At 47.5% G+C, this 20,874-nt stretch overlaps 1 protein-coding gene across 3 annotated transcripts; it reads left to right on the top strand.

Moving 5' to 3' along the window:
- Positions 1-316: 316 nt before the first annotated feature.
- RGCC (regulator of cell cycle) lies at positions 317-12,617 on the top strand. Of its 3 annotated transcripts, XM_059684739.1 has the most exons (6): positions 318-601; positions 1,139-1,324; positions 9,060-9,167; positions 10,936-10,998; positions 12,017-12,128; positions 12,220-12,617. In XM_059684739.1, the coding sequence occupies exons 1-5, from the start codon at positions 553-555 to the stop codon at positions 12,028-12,030; spliced, it is 420 nt and encodes a 139-aa protein (XP_059540722.1). In that variant the 5' UTR covers positions 318-552; the 3' UTR covers positions 12,031-12,128; positions 12,220-12,617. The 3 variants fall into 3 exon arrangements, with proteins under 3 accessions (XP_059540724.1, XP_059540722.1, XP_059540723.1); XM_059684740.1 differs by lacking the exon at positions 12,017-12,128 and having other exon boundaries at positions 325-601; XM_059684741.1 differs by lacking the exons at positions 10,936-10,998; positions 12,017-12,128 and having other exon boundaries at positions 317-601.
- Positions 12,618-20,874: the final 8,257 nt, after the last annotated feature.

The following is a 20,874-nucleotide window of genomic DNA, read 5'->3' as shown; positions in this document are numbered from 1 at the left end:
AGGTTCAGGGCACAGGGCGGGAAGCAGCGGAGCTCCAGCCGAAAGTAGAACTTTTGGGGGTTCTAGTGACGTCAAAGGCATCTTCGTGGGTCGGGTTGTCAGGGTGCGCGGGGAAAACGGCGGGTAAATATTTGGCGCTGTAACCTGGGCTCCAGCCAGTCCTAGTCACTGCGGTTCCCGGGCGGCGCGTGGCGAGGGCGGTGTCTGGGGACAAGGGCATCTTGGCGGGCGGCGGAGCTCACTCGCTGGCCCCGCCCCGCTCCGCCTCCGCTCCGCCGGCGGCTATAAGTCACCGGGGCTGCGGTGGCGGCGCTGTTGAAAGAGCGCGTGCGGACCGGACCGTACCGTACTGGGAGGGACAAGGAGCAACAAGCAGAGCGGGAGCAGAGCGGGAGCAGAGCGGGAGCAGAGCGGGAGCAGAGCGGGAGCAGAGCGGGAGCAGAGCGGGAGCAGAGCGGGAGCGCGCGCCGAGCCCCGGCTGCAGTGCGAGCGTCCCGGGTCCCGGGCAGCACCTCTCAGGACCCTCCGCCCCGCGCCGGGCAGAGCCCGCCCATGAAGCCGCCCGCATCGCAGGGCAGCCCCGCGGCCGCCGCAGCCGCAGGTGAGCGGGGGTTCCCTTAGAGCCCTGGGCCTACAGGTGGGGGGGGGGGGGTGGGAGCGGGAAAGAAGAGTGATGCCGTGTCCTCCCTTACACTTTACCTCCCGCCATACTCATCAGCGGGAGCCTGCCCGTGGCGGGTCAGCTCCCCCCCCCCCCCACGCCCCCACGCAGGGCTGAGGACCCGAGTTCGACCCCGCGGGCGCAGCCTGACTCAGTTTTCCCTCCGCCAGCGGGTTCGCACGCGCCCCCGGGGGAGCGAGCGTGGGGACACGGAGCCGGCGCGCGTGGGAAAGAGTTCCGCTGTGTCACCAGCGGGGGCCCTTGGCCGGCAGTTTCACCCGCCGCAGGCTGTTTCCTTCTCTCTAAGGTGGCGGGATAGCAGGCCGGGCTTCCAGGGGGGTGCAGAATAATAGGAAACAGCAGCGGCGCGCCCGCGTGCGGCCCCCGGGCGAGCGCAGGGATGGTCGTTATCGCCGGGAGCGGGCGGGACGGGGTGCCCGCGGGGCCCGGCGTCTGAGCCCGCGTCCCCGCCCCCAGCGCCGGCCCTGGACTCCGCGGCCGCCGGCGACCTGACGGACGCGCTGTGCGAGTTCGACGCGGTGCTGGCTGACTTTGCGTCGCCCTTCCACGAGCGCCACTTCCACTACGAGGAGCACCTGGAGCGCATGAAGCGGCGGAGCAGCGCCAGCGTCAGCGACAGCAGCGGCTTCAGCGACTCCGAGAGTAAGTGCGCCCCACAAGGAAGGTGCCCGCGCCCCGAGGCTCCCGCCCCGTCCGTGCAGGAGCGCTGGGCGCGGTCTCAGTTTGCCTATCTGTAGTCGGAGGGGTGGGGCCCAGCGAGGTGACCCTACCGCTCAGGGCAGTCCCCAGGGCACCGGGAGAGTGGAGTCGCGGGGCGGTCGCCCAGCGGGGGCAAGAACCCGGGGGTGGCTCTGGAGGGCCAGTGGGTCTCCCTGCGGCCGGCAGGTGCCACGGGCTGGAGGGTTTCCTGAAGCAGCTGGTCCGGCCTCAGCCAGACGGGACTCCTGGGACCCGAGCCTTTCCACAGTGCCCTCGCCTTCTCTCCTTCCCCCTCCTCCCCTCTCAGCAATAACTTTTCAGAGGATGTGGAGCAAGTGGCACAGGAATGGGGGTGGGAGGGGACGTGGGAGGGCATAATGCTGAAACATTGGTGAAACCAGAAAAGTTTCATAAACGGCTGCTCTTGGGAATTTTTGAAATAACTTCTTGCACTTTCTTTTGGCCCCGCGCTCCCTGACTGGCTGCTCTGTTACAGACAGTTTTGAAAGAATCCCTGGCACTGCTAGGTTCAAGTGTTTTAGGAAGTGACCCCTCCTTCAGGCAGGCTGCTGGGGGAGTGCCGGCTTTGACTCCCCACTTAGACTGGACAGGGAGATGCTTCCTGGGGACTCCCAGGGTCTCTGTCTTAAACAGCCACAAGAGACACAGCTTTCTTCAGGAACCCAGATGCCCTCTAAGGATTATGGATGTCTGCTTAGGTGTCAAACAGCACATTGGGTGACTTTTCAGTATTACATGCTTGCCGGTTTCAAATTACTTATTTTTCAAAGTGAATTTGAAGCAATTCTGGGTTATTCTCGAGACTTCACTCCCTAGATGGCTACAGGCATGAATGGCACTCTCTTTGCTGCCCTGGACTCTGGAAGTGCGAGCAAGGACCTTTCCTTGTAATTCTCTTCTTTTGAAATCCAAAGTTCTTCCTTGTCAGAGGGCAAAGGTTCAGTCCTAGACTTAAACATGAGCGGTTTCCTGAGAAGGGATAAAGGGCACGCACCACCCTTCAGAGTTTGAGTCAGAAACCCGAGTTCCAGCTGACTTTCTTTTGGCTGCCTTGCCCAAGGGTTAGATCTAATTGCAGCTTTGAGGTGAAAGGGAGTGGAATAGTGTGCTGTTAATTTTCCGTTTTGTATTTTTGGACTTTGTGGCTAATGACCAGACCGCTTATATTTAATTTCAAAGGGAAGCCTAAAAGCTTTTGAAATGTGTCTCACTATCTGTGGCCAAACTGAAATACATCTCCTTCTACTGGGGCATGGAGCAAGTTATTCATTGAGAACAAATTCTCTCCCCCACAGGAAAGAAAGCTGGGGCAGCCTGTCCAGTGCTGGTCTATTGCAAAGAACAGCTCCTTTCTAAACCACAGCCGCACTTGGCTGGAGTATGGTCTGAGCTCGCCCATTCATGGGTGACTGCAGTTCCCGCTGGGTAGGGTTTCAGAGCTGGGATCTGCTTTCAGGGGCCTCAAAGAGAAGGTACTTGAAACACATTCTGAACGGTTCTGGGGGGATGTGTGAAATAATCTGTATTGTTCTTAAGGTATGTGTGTCTATTTCGTTTTCTGCTTTTGTTGTTAACTGTTGAACTAAACCATAGTTTGGTGTTTAGAGAAGTAACGGAGAGGGTATAAAGAAGGCTCTGGTGACATCAGTCTTTTCAACAGATGTGTAGTTTGTCCCCCATATGACTGCTTAGAACTAGTCTTGACAGAAGCGGTGTGTATCTAAATAGTAATTTCTTAAGGAAGCATAATATGTATATCTTAATTGCCACCAAGAATTGCGTACAGGCATTTGTTTTAATCATTTGTCTGTTTAATGCTTTCCTGTGGAAGAGAATGTTTGAGAGAGGTAGACCTGCTGAATTCAGTCCACCAAAAGGGAGACACACCAAGATAAGATAATAAGAGAGGGTCACTTTTGCCACGCCCTGACTATGATTACTATTAGTACTTATTAGCTCTTACTATTAGTGGTCTCTTTGCTGTGCTTTAAATGTGTTAGCTCATATGATCGCTACCACAGTTCTATAAGGTAGACACTGTTGTTTGTATTTTTCTGATAAAACATCAAAATCACATGGGCTCTCTCTCTCTAAGGCCTTGCTCTTCAGGGTGGATTGTTGGCTGGAATGGGAGCCAAGTCCTCAGGAATAGATATGAAGTCCCATTGGACCCAGATCACGTGCCTGTTTAGCAGTGGTGGTTGTGTGTGAAGGTGTATCTTTCAAGTGCTCGTCTGCTGGGGCAGTGGAGCCCAGGCTGAGCACCGTCAGCCCTGGGCGATGAGTGGGCTCAGTTTCTCTGGCTGTAAGGTTGAACTGATGCTGTTTAATTAGTTCAATTAGAAATATCCATAAGCCCATAATTAGGAAGAAATACTTGCTCTTTTTAAAAATATATATATTTTTATTGATTTCAGAGAGGGAGAGAGAGATGGAAACATCAATGATGAGAGAGAATCATTGATCAGCTGCCTCCTGCACCCCCCACTGGGAACAGAACCCATAGTGTGGGCATGTGCCCTGACCAGGAATTGAATCGTGACCTCCTGGTTCATAGGTTGATGCTCAACCACTGAACCACACCGGCCAGGTGCATTTCTGGTTTTTTTCCCCCCAAGAACCCTTCCTTTTCTCACTAGGTTACTTGCATCCAAAAGAGAAAGATATACATTTCTTCTTCCACCCAAAGAAGCAAGTTACTTAGACGGGAAAGAATAACGGATATTTAATAAGGAAATACTCCTTCATGTTCCCACTTAGGGAGTCCTAAGACATGAAGAGGACCAAAATAACAATTGCAAGATAACTTCACCTTAGGGGTGGCATTCAAATGGGGGTGATCAAAATAGGCTTGTTCCTTTCTCCTACTTGGGTTCTGACAGGTAATCTCAGGCACCTTTGTGGGAATCGTTTAACTTCAGCAGTAAACGGGCAGTGTAGTTAGGAGCTAGGGCAGTGTGGTTCAAACTTGATCATCAGACGTGCTGCAGGAGTTGTAAACATCTTTGGTTTAAACTTATTCTTCAAACTATATTGTTTTCTCAATATTTCTAAAACTATTTCCAAAAATAGTGAGAAAACAACGTAGTTTGAAAAATAACTTTAAGCCAAATGTGTTTAAGGTCTGAAGTTTACAGTGTATGCTAGGGCTATTGTGATATTATAGGGCCATTTTGGGGGAAAAGCAACTGGCTTCCTTAGCATGTGTAAGACCTAGAATGTTTGAATGTCTTTTGCCTAGACCAGTGGTCGGCAAACTGCGGCCCCTTGAGTGTGGCTCTTCCACAAAATACCACATGCGGGCGCGCACGTACAGTGCGATTGAAACTTCGTGGCCACACTCAAGGGGCCAAAGAGCCGCATGTGGCTTGCGAGCCGCAGTTTGCCGACCACTGGCCTAGACTATTCCAGCTTGGCCCTGGGAGAGGGAACCTGATGGACCCTGGGTGCCAGCATGACGGGAAGCATATTGGCTGATCAGACATAGGAGCCACTGAGACTAGAACCTGAACTTGTTCAAACCGTGGGAAAACGGGGAGTTAGGAGCCCTCTGGTTGCCCTAGTGCTGCGTTAGGAATTCTGGGTGGGTCACAGGTCTCACTCTGAAGGCCACCTGGAGGTGTCTAGAAGCACGAGCAGTCCCAGAAGGAAAGCTGAGACGACAGCGGTGAAACTGAGGGAGGGGCTCTTTCTTCTTCTACCCCACTTTTGGAGGCTGTCAGAACTTAGATTTTTGAGGGGAGATTCGCCCCCCCCCCATTCCCTGTGGCAAAAGGGAAGCAGGTCCAAGGCTTTCTTTTTCTCAGTTGATTACTATAGTTTGCGTGCCTTAAACGTGTGGGATTGTTCTATATTTACAGGAGCTCTGGCCAAGGTTCCCTGTCTGTGGTTTTACTTCCTGCTTTACCAGCGCATGTTGGTGCTAACCCTAAATTACCTTTCTCCCCACCCCTAAACTAAAAGAGCACATCTACCTTTTAAACAAGCCTCTGTTTTTGCAGCCGAGTTTCCCAAGCTCTGTTAGTGATTCTAAAGTTAGATGTCTGTATATTTAATATGCTTACATTTCTTCTAACGGTGTCTTACAAAACTTGGTCCCTGAATTTGAGGTTCCTGGCTTCAGCACATGAAGTTGACTTGACAAGGATGTTTTATGGGGCTTTGGGTTGCTTGTGAGATGGGCTTTAGAGCTGATTGAAGTAGATGTAAGTCTTTAAAATATCTATTCTTGACACCTGCCAAGGTTCCTCAAATCATCACTGTTACATGTCTCTCAAGCCCCTATTAATAGCACCTGATACCCGGGTGGGGCAATAATACATTAATAATGTGTATTAATAATACACATTGCTGTCATTTCATTAGACTAACTGGCCATTATTTTGCAAGGAGTAGAGTTCCAGGGGAATGACAAGAACAGGAAGCCAGGCTTTGCTTACCTTTTAATTTACCACAATGCTTAGCATGAGATGTTGTTCATTGCAGGTGCTTAATAAAAGTCTATAATATGAAATTTTATTGGACAAAGGGTACAGAGAGGTCAAGAGTTTGAGGTACTTTTGTGTTGGTGGTTTGTTCTTGGGAGGTTTATTCTAGGGCACCTCTAAAGAGAAACTTCTCCTAAGGACTTTGCTACTGTCTGAAGAAGAGGAGGAAGCCTGGGCCCCAAATCTTGATTCTTACTATTCTCTGTGGTGACCTTTCCTGTCCTGGGTGTTCCATCCTCCAATTTGCCAGGAACTTGAGAATAAATCATGAAAACCATGGATATCATACATGGAGCACCTCAGTTATTCCCCTTTTGCAAAAGAAACTAAGACGCAGAGGTGAAGTGACCTGCACAGGCCACACAGCCTTCACGGCCTCTCTCCCACACATCTCCATGGCGGCAGCTTCTGTCGGGCCCACCATATCTTTGGGGCTCTAGAGGTTGTCCTTTGCATCTTTTTCATGAATAGCATTTGTAGAATAATCCCACCGGGTGGGACTAAACTGTGGGAAGTTTTGGCTAAAGGATGCTGGGTTTCATTTCCTTTTGATAGGTGAACATTTTGGAGTCTGGAGTCAAGTTTGGCGCAGATTGTGCATAGGACTTATAGAAAGAGAGAAGGCATCAAGGTGTACCAGTGAGCCAGAATATGAGCTAGTGTGTGTGTGTGTGTGTGTGTGTGTGTGTGTGTGTGTGTTTCCTCCCAAAGGATGGGTAGATGGTGATGTAAAATAGCTGGAGAATTGGAGCAGAATAGAGATGAAGTCTGAAGTCCTGGCAAGGGCCTGTGGTTCAGGGTGGGGTGGAGTAAGGTGTGGTGGAGAAACTGGCTCTCCACGGCCAACTGTCTGTGGGAGATAGAGAACAGAGGTGTGGCCACTGAGATCTGGGCTTGGCACTCTGGACCAGGGATGGGGGTAAGATAATGGGCCAAAGGCCTAGCGTTCCTTCTGGCTCAGGGGTCTGGGCACGAGGCCTGCCTCCCCAGGGCCCTCTGTGGTTTCCCTGCCTCTATGACTTGCCTCATCTTTCTCCCACAACTTTGTGGGCTTCTCCTGACTATTGCCTGGTGACAAATAGTAACACTCTGCTGTAGGTCTGCAGTGGACACAACCACTTCGCTGTATGCTGGGAAAAGGCTTTCCCTTGAGGAAACCCAGACTGCTCTAGAGGTGGGCTTAGCTGACAAGGCAAACAGAAGGCACTTGCCAAGTTGAGTCCCACTGAGTACAAGGGTCCTAAGAAATGTTAACAGGGGTGCCCCAGAAAAGTGTCCCGTGATCAAGCGAACTTGGGAAACAGGGCTTTCTTTATCACAAGACTTCTCAGGGATGTTCAAGTGGAAATGCACAATGGGAATCTCCAAGGATGCTCAGTGCGCCCCAAACTTAGTTGATTACACAGTTCTCTCTCTCTTTTTTAAAGGACCAGTATTCTGAGGAATATGTTTTTTGGGAAATGTGAGAGGTTCACCATTTGGATCTCAGTAGGTGTTCATCATCAAAACCCTGAAAAATGATGTGGTCCTTTCAGGTGATGTGAGCTGGACCTTTGAAGGTCGAAAACTTTGAGGTTGGGCGTGTTTGAAAAAGTGGACAAGATGGGTGTGTGGGCCAGGAAGACAAGATAGTGCCCCTGCCCCCCCCCCAACCCCCTGCAGAATAGCAGGGGAGGCAAGTGAGCCAGGTGAGATGCCTGAGAGCTCGTAGCAGCCTTTAGGAGTGAAGATAAATTCTCTTGGGACCAGAAACCTCTACTTCTGAAAACCCTTTTTATTCTAGGCACATCTTTTGTAACTTAGTCATGTTCATTCTGTGTTAAGGGGACCAAAGAAGGATGTGTTTGCCTCCTCCTGACCTGGAGGTAATTCGAGAATTCTTATGGAGGAGTGGGGCCTGGCCAGGACCTCATGATTCGGCTTCCCTCTCTCACCTGAAGAGTATTTCCAGATCATCTCCACTACAGCCGTGGCTGGCTTTGTGTTTTGTTTTAACCAGGAAGACTGTTCCTTTGTGACCTCATTGGCCACATCCTGCTTCCGCTGTCTGCTCTGCCTTTGAGCCCTTTGAGTTGGTGCAGCTCAGCCAGCAGCTCCTCTCTGTCACGGCCGCATGGTTGGGCTGGCTGTGAGTTGGTTTCCTCTCCCTTGGCAGGATTTAGAGAAATAGAATCTCAGAACTTGAGAGCGGGAAAGGACTTTAAGGATTATTTAGTCCATTTTCCCATTTTATTGATGGGTGTAAGCTGAGGCCCAGAGATGCTGTCTTGCTCAAGGGCACCCAAGTAGCTGAACAATTTCCTTGACTCCCAGTGCAGCCCTGCTTCTGTGACTTTGCCTTGCTGTCGGTCTGGTCTTTGGGGGTATGACAATAGAGGGAACCATAAAATCACTCAAAGTGTCTGTAACAGACAAGCTACCGGAGGAGAAATCTTTATCGTTGACCCTCTAGCTCAGTGATGGCGAACCTATGACACGCGAACTCATTTTTTTGGTTGATTTTTCTTTGTTAAATGGCATTTAAATATATAAAATAAATATCAAAAATATAAATCTTTGTTTTACTATGGTTGCAAATATCAAAAAATTTCTATATGTGACACGGCACCAGAGTTAAGTTAGGGTTTTTCAAAATGCTGACACGCCAAGCTCAAAAGGTTTGCCATCACTGCTTTAGCTTAACTCCAGAGTGTAAGCTCTCAGGAAAATCATGACAAAGATTCTCTCTTGAACAGGCAGGGAAAATTATTAAGTCATGGGATCCAACCTTGTGTTTATATTTTAGGGGGTTCAGAGGGCAGAAAATAAATTTTTTAGAAAAGATGATTCCTTATGTCTAAGATCCCAAGTCAACCTGGTGTTGGTCAGGCACCTGGGCAGTGGGTTCCTCTGTGTTGTAAGGAGGCCAGTGTGGTTGTGGAGACTCCATCACACCTGACCTTTTTCAGGGTAGCAAGGGCCTTTGGTGCATGTGATTACACACACACAGGCACACACACACACAGAGGCACACTCTCCTGTTTCAAATCATTTTGGGGGCATACATATAAAATCTGGAAATCAACCCATTTTGTTTACTAGAAACTTGTATCTTTTGCTCCTTTTGGTGATAAGCTGTTGATTATAGACTGAAGACCATTCCTAATGAGTTATGTTTTCTTTCCTGAAAGGTGCAGATTCATTTTACAGAAACAGCTTCAGCTTCAGTGATGAAAAACTGAATTCTCCAACAGATTCCACCCCGGCTCTGCTCTCTCCCGCCGTCACTCCTCGGAAAGGTGAGTTCATTAGTTGCAGCTCATTTTTTTTGCTTCCTTATTCCCTTCCTCTTCCCAGTCTCTTCTCTCTTCCCCCTGATCCTTAACCAATCTTTCCCAAAGGCAAAACAAACAGATGACTAATCTCTTAGTATAGTATAGTGTAAAGTGGAATTTATTATTTTTCAGGATTTTGATCAGTGTGGAAGTGAAATCAGATAACACAATGGGGGTGGCATGGGGTCACCAAAAAAAAAAAAACCACCCCAAATTCACAGGGAGAAAGAAAGCCAGTAGACGCCACACAGTGCTCTGCTCTCTCTCAGGTGGTGTCCTTGAGACCGTGCGAGGACAGCGCTCTCCCTGACTGGTGGCTTCCAGAGTTTAAAACTCAGCAGTTAGACTTTGCAGAAAGTAGCAGTCTTATTATTGCATTAACTATTTAACCGGTGATTTCAGATGACCAATTTAGCAATTAAATGGGTTCATCATTATGAGACAAGAGAGGATCGAACATGATTCTAAGTAGCAGCTCCAGCCCGTCTCTGCTGTGGTATGAGTAGCCCTGGAAGCTTTAAAGATGCACGAGTGGCTTCTTATTTTTTGGAGCTAGTAAGTGTCTCCAGCTAGAGAGCCGAATGTCCTGTTACAGTGAACAAGGGCCCTTTTGAAAACAAAAGGAGTTTTTTTCTCCCTTAAGAAACATTATACTTGCTGAAAATAGTTGCAGAATGCAATAAAAATAGAATGTGGTTGAAGAGAAATATGAAGATCCCATCACTTTTCTCACTCCGGCATTAAGGCAAAATTCTCTCTTTCAAAGGAGCCGTTTTAAAACTCTCTCAGGATAGCAATATTAGCAGCGTCCAGGGACTCTGCCATTGTCCTGCCCTCCGTCTGTAACAGGTCTGTTGAATTCACACAGACAGAGCAGTCTAGCAAGTGGCTTAAAACATGTCCAGATCTGCTACCTGATCCTCAAGAGGTAGGAATTAAAGAGGGGAACAGAGCCCTCCTGGCAAATTGACTATATAAACTAAAAACAAAGAGCCATTTGTAGCCAGTAGGGGTTAATTAATACATATATCCAGTAATGCATTTCAGAGAAGGCATGAATGATGAATTCTACACAAAAAAGTAAGATATACAGAAAAAAGTATGTATCAGGATACAGAGGAAACAAGATCAAGAGAAGGACTCGTTACCTCTTCCTGGTACCTGGATGGAATAAGAGGAGCCTCATGTCCCCTACCCTGTACCACTTTGACAAGGACCAGTGGCTCCTCATTCATTTCATACTGGAGGGACTCCAAGGGCCTAAGGTGACAGTACAAGCAAGAAAGTGTCAGAGAGAGAAGTGCAGCAGGAATTAGGGCATCTGGGCGTCCATTCTGCACAGGGCCATGCTTACTGAATATTTTTGACTGATAACTCAAATCCTACACAATCAAAAAAGGAAAACCTTTTATCTTTCTTCCTTGCTCCTTACACCCCCCTTCCTTATTACCCCCCAAGCTTTTAAGGCCTCGAAGGGAGGTGGTTCTTCCAGGTTGTTGAGGGGCGGGTAGGGGAGGGGGGTAGAAGAAACATTTAGGCTACTCTTCAGAATGCGGTTCTGAGTTGACTGTAAGTAAACTCTGGAGCAGACACTGGGGTTGGTACAGGACACTCTTCACTAACATCTCTGAAGATAGAGAGATGCAAAACAGGGTCAAATAATAGTAGAAAAGGTGGGAGTCATCAGCTGTCTCTGATATAGGGAAACTGAACTCCAACTATTGTTTTTCAGCCAAACTAGGAGACACGAAAGAGCTAGAAGACTTTATTGCTGATCTTGACAGAACATTAGCAAGTGAGTACATGCCTGGTATTAAAAAATCAAACAGAAAACTAACCGACACCTCTGATAAAGTGCTGTAATGTTTACCAACTTGCCTGGGGCAGGAAGTTACACCATAAGGCTTCTTTAGGTTCCAATACAGGACCCTAGTGGCTCAGAAAGAAATTGGGAGGATCAGCTTGCCTTAAAGTAGACCGAGCAACTTTTCAAACAGTGAGACTAGGCCACCAGCAAACAATGGTATTTTGTTTGAGAAATGGAGAGTAAAAGTAGTATAGTCATTAGAGCAAGATTGGAGCTTTACCATCATGATGCCTGGCTTTTTAGAGAAGAAATGAGCTGATTGGCTATGCAGGCATTATGCTGACAAGCCAGAGGGTTCCATCCCATAGCCAGGGAAATTCCCAGGTTTGATCCAGGGGCTTGGTGAGGTCTGACTTCCAAAGGGTTGGGTCCTGAGAGAGAATTAGCTGGGGAGACCCTGTAACCAAAGATCCACGCTAGTTACAAAAAGACCTACATTAAGTATGCGATACCTTATTTCCCATTTGGCCATTACACAATGATACCCCATTTAGTGTAACCAAAAATGTTGAAAAATGGAGAGATCTGATCATAACTGCACACTCTGTTTCAAAAGGACAGGATTTCAGAAGCCAGAGGGACAGCTAGAGCTTCTGAGATCAGTGTTTCAGTAGCTCTGTTCTTTGGGGGCCTTGTTCAGTCACAGAACAAGCATGGAGAATTGTGTCCTAGCCCCTTACTTTTTTAATGAAAGAGTTGGTTTTCCATAAAAAAATATTTATGCTGTGCTCTGCTAAATAGCTGGGCAAAATCTGAAAAATTGGATTCAAAGCTGGTTATTTAAAAATAACTCTGTTCTTTACACTATTTCAGACAGGCTTAAATATTAGGTGGAGGGTCCTGTGTGTTCTCTACCTGCAGAGTTATTGCCCATTTTCTTACACACTGTACCATCATACATCAGAAGACCAAAGCCTGTTTTGACAGGGATTTTTTGTAATTACAGCTCAGTTGCATTAGACCCATGTAACAAGCCTGTCTACTTCATGGAAATTGCAGCGGGCTGACCAGTCATACCAGTTAATCAGACATACATTATGTGGGAAGTCTGCCATTAGGTTTGTTGCTTTGATGCATGTCCGAGATGGTAGTTAAGCATAGGAACTGTACACTTTTGTGAATGGATAACCTTATCTATCCTATTTACAGGCATGTGAGAAAAGGAGAAGCTCTGGGTCCTTTCATCATAAGGGAAAAGCTTCAGAAAGCTCCTCCAAGGACCTGGTAAAATCAGCTACAGAATTTGCTGCCAGAAGGAATAGAGATGAGCACATGCCTACCACCAGGCCATTCCCAGCTGGTCCTAAAACTAGCCTTTGGGCTCATCCTTGAGCAATTTCGACAGTGAAACTGACTTTGTTTACCTGCTTGCAGCATATTAGAGCAGACCACTCATGCTAATATTGTATTTCTCTTAAAAGATGGCTTTCATGTAATTTAAAGTGCTTTTATGAAAATATTTGTAATTAATTATATATAGTTGGAAACAGTGATATGCTTTCCTCAGTATAATATATTTTTGTATGCAAATAAAATTTGAACTGGAATCTGTATTTTGCAAGCTTTTTCTCCCCCCCCCCCTTATTTCTTTCAATATATTACCATTCAAATAAAGTGGGAATGACATGCCTCTTGACTTCTAACAAGAATCTTGGATGCTTCCAATTGTACTAGACCAGTGGTCGGCAAGCCGCGGCTTGCGAGACATATGCGGCTTTTTGGCTCCTTGAGTGTGGCTCTTCCACAAAATACCACGTGCGGGCGCACACATACAGTGTGATTGAAATTTCTTGGCCCGTGTGCAGAAGTTGGTTTTTGGCCTGGGCGAGTCTATTTTGAAGAAATGGCGTTAGAAGAAGTGGGGGTATGTTCGCTGAGGTCGACCCCTCAGATTGAGGACGTTTTTAGCAAAGGCCAGCTTAGGAATACCCTAATTAAGTTAATAACAATATACTTACCTATGTAGTTTAAATTTAAAAAATTTGGCTCTCAAAAGAAATTTCAATCATTGTACTGTTGATATTTGGCTCTGTTGACTAATGAGTTTGCTGACCACTGTACTAGACAATAGGATGGTAAACTTAAAATGTTACTTTGTTTTTTAATCCTTACCTGAGGATATTTTTTCCATTGATTTTTAGAGAGAGTGGAAGAGAGAGGGAAAGACAGAAATATTGATGTGAGAGCAACACATTGATTGGTTGCCTCCTGCTGGGCCAGGGAGGAGCCTGCAGCTGAGGTACATACCCTTGACTGGAATCAAACCCAGGACCCTTCAGTCTGCAGTCCCAACACTCTATCTACTGAGCCAAACCAGCTATGGCTTAAAATGTTACTTTGAAACTCATTTCTGAATTCTAGAGGAAAATGTATGATTAATGGGAAATTTTAATTTGAGAATTGTGGCTTTGATGGAAGTTGAGTTTCTCTTCTATCTCTGTTTGCCTATCTTCATATCTTAGCATCTTTTTTTTAGGTATCATGGGCTCTCTCCTTTGGTTTAAGGGAAATATCAGTTCCACTCACAATCCAGGACTTAAATCTGAGGGAAACTTGGGGCAGCCGGAAGAATTGGTGGTGCTCTTACAAATCCCTGTGCTAAGGAAGATTTGATGTACTGATCTCGATGCCCATGTTCAGCTGGCTTTGGTGGAGCCAGGGGGTCCAGATGCAAGGTCTTCCATCAGGTGGGCTTTGCATGTAGAAGCCAATGCTCACCTCCCCTCCCCCCTGCCTTTTTTGGAGGCTGGGAGAGGTGTAAAAACAGGAAAGTTCATAATTTTCTTATTTATGACTAGGGGCCCGGTGCACGAAATTCGTGCACTGGGTGTGGGGCGGGGGGGAGTGTCCCTCAGCCCAGCCTGCCCCCTCTCACATACTGGGAGCCCTCAGGCGTTGACCCCCATCACCCTCCAATTGCAGGATCGGCCCCTTGCCCAGGCCTGACGCCTCTGGCCTAGGCGTCCAGCCCGGGCAGCGGGAACCTGCAGTGGCAGCGGGGGGCGCCGCGATCACGTGGGCTCCGCCCCTGCCCCTGCAGGATGCCTCTGGCCTAGGCGTCCGGCTCGGGCAGCCGGGACCCGCAACTGCAGCGGCCCCGCGATCGTGGGCTTCGCTTTAGGCCCAGGCAAGGGGCCCCTAGCTCCTGGGACTGCCAGCCTCGACCGTGCCCAGCTCCCATCGCTGGCTCCACCCCTACTTCCTGCTATCACTGGCCAGGGCGGAAAAGGCACCTGATTCTCTGATCATGGCTGGGGGGCAGGGCAAAGGCGGCCCCAGGGCCGCCTTTGCCCTGCCCCCCAGCTCTTAGCCCCCCCCTGGGTTTCTGATCACTGTCAGTGGCAGGGGGCTTCTTCCTGCTTTCCCTTTCGCCTCCCTGCATTGTGCCTACATATGCAAATTAACCGCCATCTTGTTGGCAGTTAACTGCCAATCTTAGTTGGCAGTTAACTGCCAATCTTAGGTGGCAGTTAATTTGCATATAGCCCTGATTAGCCAATGAAAAGGGTATCGTCGTACGCCAATTACCATTTTTCTCTTTTATTAGTGTAGATTTTCTATTTACAAACCTCTAAAATGGCCCTAGCTGGTTTGGTTCAGTGGATAGAGCATTGGTCTGTGGACTGAAGGGTTTGATTCTGGTCAAGGGCATATGCCCGGGTGTTAGGCTCGATCCCTGGTGAGGGGCATGCAGGAGGCAGCTGACCAATGATTCTCTCTCATCATTGATCTCTCTCTCTCTCTCTCTCTCTCTCTCTCTCTCTCTCTCTTGTCTTCTCTGAAATCAATAATCAAAATCTCTGAAATACCCTGGTATACTTGTTTTTAGTTCTATTAGTTATTTTATGGGTTTACATAAAAATATCATTTACAAATAGAAATAGTTTTACTTCTTACTTTCCAATCTGAATGCCTTGTTAATTCTTTCTGTTGCCTCATTGCCCTAGTTAGAACATACAGTACAATGTTGAAAACAAGTGGTGAGAGGGCATACCCTTATCTTGTTCCTGATCTTAGAGGGAAGCTTTTATCTTTTATCTTTAAGTATGATGTTTGCTGTGGGCATATTTTCTTTTTCAATCAAATGAGCTCTTGACTTGTTTTCTAAACACAACTTCTCAATGACCTGGAACTGTTTTTTGCTCATGCTTGGGAGCCTTTATCTTCTTTGGATAAATCTTTTTTTAAATCAGGACACCAGTGGCTGGTGTCAGTATAACTGACAGTATAATTTTTATAACCTCTTCTGGGATTGAGGCTCTATCTTTATGGTCTTCTGGAGCATGAACTCCCATAGTTAGAAGTGCAGGGTATGTGGCCTATTGTGGGGATAAGGCAAGTGGTTTGAGGAAAAGAAGTGGATTCTTTTAGAGAAGTGTTGGGGGGAGAGTAGTTTATATACTATAAACTTCTCTTGGGTGAATAACTGGGCACAAGCACAGCTTGTGGGCAGAGTTACAGCTTGGGTTCTGAGAATGTTGAAAAAAGTGTTTTAAATGTTTTACAAGATGTATTTCAAGTAGCACCTTTCTAAACTGTTTTGAGAAATAGGTATTAAGGTCATATATACTTGAAAAGTGCTGCATGATATGTACCCCACTTAGAGATTTATTCACATTATGCATAAATACTTAGGGTCAGTTTAAGTTTGTGAATCAGAGAACCAAAAATAGAATGTCTTGAACAAAATGGAAGATTTTTTTTTCCTCACTAACAGTCCAGAGGTGAGCAGTACTGGGTCCAAAGTGGCTGCTCCTGCCCTTGTCATCACATGTACATTCCAGCCATTAGAAAGGAGAAAAGGTGAGTAAACACAGGCTTATTTCTTTCAATGACATGACTAGAAGGGACACAATCACTTGTGCGCATATTCCCGTGTTTAGATCTTTGTCCGGTAGTCACTCCTAGCTGCAAGGGATGCTGTGAAAAATGTCTCTAGCTGGGCAGATAGATATGTGCTCAGCTAACATTTGAGAGTGCAATTATTAAAGAAAGACAAAGAGAATGGGTATTGGAGGACAACTAGTCACCTCTGCCACTGAACCCTGCGGTGTTCCTCCTCCTCCAGACCTGAGAGCCAGCAGCATGCCCTTGCAAACTGCTTTATTGTTACCTGGAGTGTGTTAGTGAATGAGCTTTTCTGGAACAGAACAAGACCAGACATTGAGCACGCAGAGCTGTTTGGATGCGAATAGTAGGATTTTGAGTTTGGAAATTTTCTGGTTTTTTTGTTTTTTTAAAATATATTTTATTGATTTTTTACAGAGAGGAAGGGAGAGAGATAGTCAGAAACATCGATGAGAGAGAAACATCGATCAGCTGCCTCCTGCACATCTTCCACTGGGGATGTGCCCACAACCCAGGTACATGCCCTTGACTGGAATCAAACCCGGGACCCCTCAGTCCGCAGGCCGACACTCTAGCCACTGAGCCAAACCGGTTTCGGCAATTTTCTGTTTTAACTTCTGGGAGGAATAGCTAAATCAATACAAAACAAAATGTTTGACACACATCCAAAGTAAGAGGATCCCATGCCAGCCTAAATGTTTACACACCAGCCAGCCCCTGGGATGGGACAGAGGGACCAATGCACGCCTCTTCTCAGGGGCATTGTGACAGAGAGGGCTACATTGCACATCTGTCCAGGTGTGAGAAGGCCGTCTGAGGGGAGAGGCAGTTGGAAGTGGTGTATAGCTTACTGGCAATATGAGTGGGGAACTTGAGGAATTAGACTGGAAAAAGGGGGAGAAAGTAAAGTATGGGCTTTCAAACTAGACCAGTTCTGCCACTCTACCTGGGTGCTACCTTGAGTTCACCCTGCTCACAGAGGCTCTGTTTCCTCATTTGTAAAATGGAGATGTGAGTCCTTGTCTCCCAGGGTCACTGTGAAGATCAAATATAGAAAACCTGGTGTCTACAACTCCTCATCCTCCTTTTCGTATTACAAGGACACTGGGCTCCTCTACCCAAGGCACAACCAAGCTTCACCTATAGTGGTCTCAGAGGCAGTTCCAACCCCATTGTTCCTCCTCCGATAAAAGAAAGCCAGAAGCTGCTGTCTGACGGGACCAGAGGGAACAAGGCAGGGGGAGAACATAGGACACAGAACCCAGAGATGGGCTTCAAGGCCTCCCTGCCATTGACCGATCCGGGTCCTCTCTTGGCCTCAGCTTCCTCCAGGTTAAGCACTGGACGGGGACTCAGTGTCTCGATGACTCACTGTTGGGTTTCTTTAGCCCCTCCAGTTTGGTGGCTCTGGCTCTTACCTCAGACCTTTGCTCTTTTCTGAAAAGCCAATGAGATCTTTTTCTTGGTTTCTCAGGCTGTGTTTCTTCCACATCCTTCTCCAAAAGGTTTTCCTGTGCTAATTTATTTGGCTAAGAAGCTTTGTGGCGAGAGATACCAAACAGGAAATGGCTGTCATAGCTGCTGTCTGCACTTTTGTTTTTTTAAGGCTTTCTCCGGCATAGCTTACCTTCTCTGCGTCCCTTGGTATTGATTTAAGTGCAGGAGTAAGTGGAAGGGGAAAGGGAAAGGGAAACCCATTTTTAGACGGGAACATTTTCCTTCAAGTTCAGAGTTTACTGAAGGTTAATGATCGTACACAACAGCAGTGTTAGGTGGGCCTGTATCCTACAGGGCCTTTGCACAAGCAGGTCCCTCTGCCTGGAATGCCTACTCTTCCTTGTTTTTTTTTTTTTTTTCAAGTTAATTTCCTCTTCTTTAGGATTAAGCATCACTTCTTCAGAAAGGCTTCTTGGTCCCCCAGTCCAGGTTGTTTCCTTGGAGCTATTCTTGTAGAACACTCCTTAAGTACACTAATCTTGGTTTGCAATGACATGTTTGTTAGTGTGATTTTTTGGGGTTCATTTTTCCCCACCCTCCTACAAGTGAACCATAGCTCCACACAGGCAGGAACCAGCTGGTTTGGCTTGCCACAGTATCCCCAGTGCCTGGCATGACCCCTGGCACACAATAAGGACTCAGTCCATACTTGTTGAATGAAATAAGTGAAATTTCTCTCCTCTTCTACAGCCCAGGCAGAGTGGGCATGACACGAGACTGTGGGTTGCTCTTTTGCCCCGTCTTCTCACCAGGCCACCCTTCTCTTGCAAGTCTTTTCTGCTCTCCTTTCTCAGGGCCTTGCCCCCACACTACCAAGGCATCTGAAAAATTGACCCAAGGCCAGCACTGGCACTGGGGACCCATAGCAGTTTCTTCCCCAGTTATTTATTTTTTCAGAGGAGGAGAGACTTCTGAAGACCGAGAGATATTTGAGGATAAACAGAATGAATGAATCTTTGGTGGTGGAACTGCAGGCAGAGTGAAGTAGGGAAAGAGTGAACTTCCTATCACTCCAGGGAGACACAGGATGCCAGGCTGACCCTGATCATGGCACACATTTATACCTTTTCTTAGAACTCAAGGATTCCAAAATCAGCAAAACCCTCTGAGCCTCAATGGGAAAAGAACTGTTTGCACACCATGTGTATGGGATGTGTGCGTGCATGCGAGCGTGTGTACGTCTGTGTGCATGTATGTGCATATGTGTGTTTGTATGTTATACATTAGGTAGAAGGAACAGGAGACAAAGATGTGGCCCTGGTTTGGAAGGCCCCTAGAAGGCAGGGCTTCAGAGAACCTGGTGCTGAGCTGCTTACCATACTGGCCTGCTAGCAATGGCTCGGTCTGCCTTCTGGGGCTGGACTGGCCCTCCCTCCTGCAGGCTTGCTCTTGCTTGTCAACGTGACAAAACAGGATTACCTTTGTCATTGAGTTTTCATGCATCTCATGGGAAGGGCCCATTCCTGTGTGCTCCCAGGAGGCGTGTGACCCACTGTCCTAGGCCCATGGCCAAAGCCTGTTCTGGAACCAAGAGTCAGGGCTTGGTTGTGAATCCCGAGCCAAAGGAAGCCCCTCCTCGCCAAGAACAGGTCTGGGGTGGGAGAAGCAGGGTGAGAGTGTGACCCTCACTTGTCAGGGTATCTTGAGGGTGAGGCCTGGAGGTGCAGGAAGGAAGCCCAGGTGGGGAGGGAGCACAGAGTCTGAGTGAGGGGCCTGCTTCCACTGAGGGAAGTGGGAGTGATAACTCAAGTAGCCAGAGAGGATTTGGGGAACAGGATGAGCTGCTCAGTGGGGTCTCCAGCAGGGGAGCAGACTGGAAGGAGAGGAATGCTGGTGAACATGACATTCAGGATCACCGGAAAGGCGGGCCAGCAGCTCATCTCCCAGACAGAAGACGGACTGGCATTTGACTGCAGTCCCAGCCAGCTCTGCCCCGACTGCTATATTTCCTTGGGATGATACACAAAAAGTCCTAGTCAAGCTGCTTCATTTTAGGAAGAAGAAAACTGGGGCCGAAGGGTTAAGTGGCCCAACATTGTGTCTCTCAGACAAAAAGGTTTCAGGAAGGTGAAATCAGAGACCTGAATGTACCACGGGGAAAATGAGCTCCCCAAACCCAAAGTATAATTAAACACCATAATCTCAGAGATCTAGGGCTGATAGCAAGATTAGCTGTGTCCAGAAGGACATTCCCTTACCACTTGCTCCTGAGCAGATAAGAGGAGTTGCATAAGGCCACAGGCAAGGCAGCCAGGGAGTGGCACACAAGAAAAACATTTGCTGCGGGAGGTCACCTTGATCTGAGGAAGCCATTGTGCTAAGATTAGAATGGCCCTCTGAGAGGTTATGCCCCAGGTTAGGGCCCAGGCCCCATGGGTCCCAGTGCACGTGGAAAAGTGAAATCTGGATCCTTTTCTACTTTGTAAAATCTTGGTTGAGAAAGGGAAGAGATTGCTTCTCCTTGGCAGGCTACTGAATGGTGTTTCTCAGGCTGTACGTGCCGTTTGTAATTTGTGATCTGAAATACCAAAGTAGTAAGTTTTCCTTTGTGTGAATTCTGCCTTCTCAGTGCTGCCACTTCTTGAGATCCAGAAATTCTTTTCAGGTTGTATGAAGTCCTGTGTTTAAAGCAAACTGTTTTCCCCCTGGGAGGAAAAGGAGACAGATGCACTAACATTATCCGAAAGGTCAGATTAGCATTTTCTCCTGATAATTAAGACTCTGCGCTAGACAATCACTACTTTATTTCTTTTAATGGTGATAGACACCTGCTTGGAGTTTAGGCACTTGTTTTCTGAGTCTCTTATTGGCTTCCAGACCCAAGAGAAACGCGGGGACTTGGAGATGTTCTGAGAGGAGGTGTGAGGGGTCAGGAAATGAAACTCTTCATTTCAAGGGGCTGGGGTTACATTGTCCCACTTCCTTAAGAGAATACATGGCAATGTAATGCTACTCAAGAGAGGTCACCTGCTTTCCATGTCATCATGGAGGCTTGGGGCTTGCTTGTGAATCTGAGGTTTTTTCATTTTTAGAGGATAGAGAACCATTTATCTGAAAGGGTGTAGGAAGTCAGCAGCGTAGGTCCTTGACTTCATAGGTCCTTTCCTGCCTGCCCCATGGCTATTCCTCCCGACTCTCTGGTCCACACTATGGGCCTCTTGAGCTATTTTACTTTAGAGAACGGAAATCCACTGGACGGTTGACTGTGCATGAGCCTACAGGGCAAAATAAGAACCTGGCCTGGGTCCCAGCTACAGTCACCATTTCAGCTGCATCTCATTCATGCTATTGAACGAGGTGGCTGTCGTAGGAACTGCACCTTTTCCAGGGTAGCATGATAGGCAACCTTAGAAGTCACACTGGGGTTTCTGAAAGCAAAGACATCCTGTTCTGGAATTTAAATAGACAAGTTTAGCCCCAGCCAGTTTTGCTCAGTGGATAGAGCATTGGCCTGCTGAC

The sequence above is a fragment of the Myotis daubentonii genome, chromosome 2, assembly GCF_963259705.1.
Source record: "Myotis daubentonii chromosome 2, mMyoDau2.1, whole genome shotgun sequence".
Classification (NCBI taxonomy): Eukaryota; Metazoa; Chordata; class Mammalia; order Chiroptera; family Vespertilionidae; genus Myotis; species Myotis daubentonii.
Note: the sequence above shows the minus strand (reverse complement) of the source record. Positions and strands in the feature narration are given on the sequence as shown.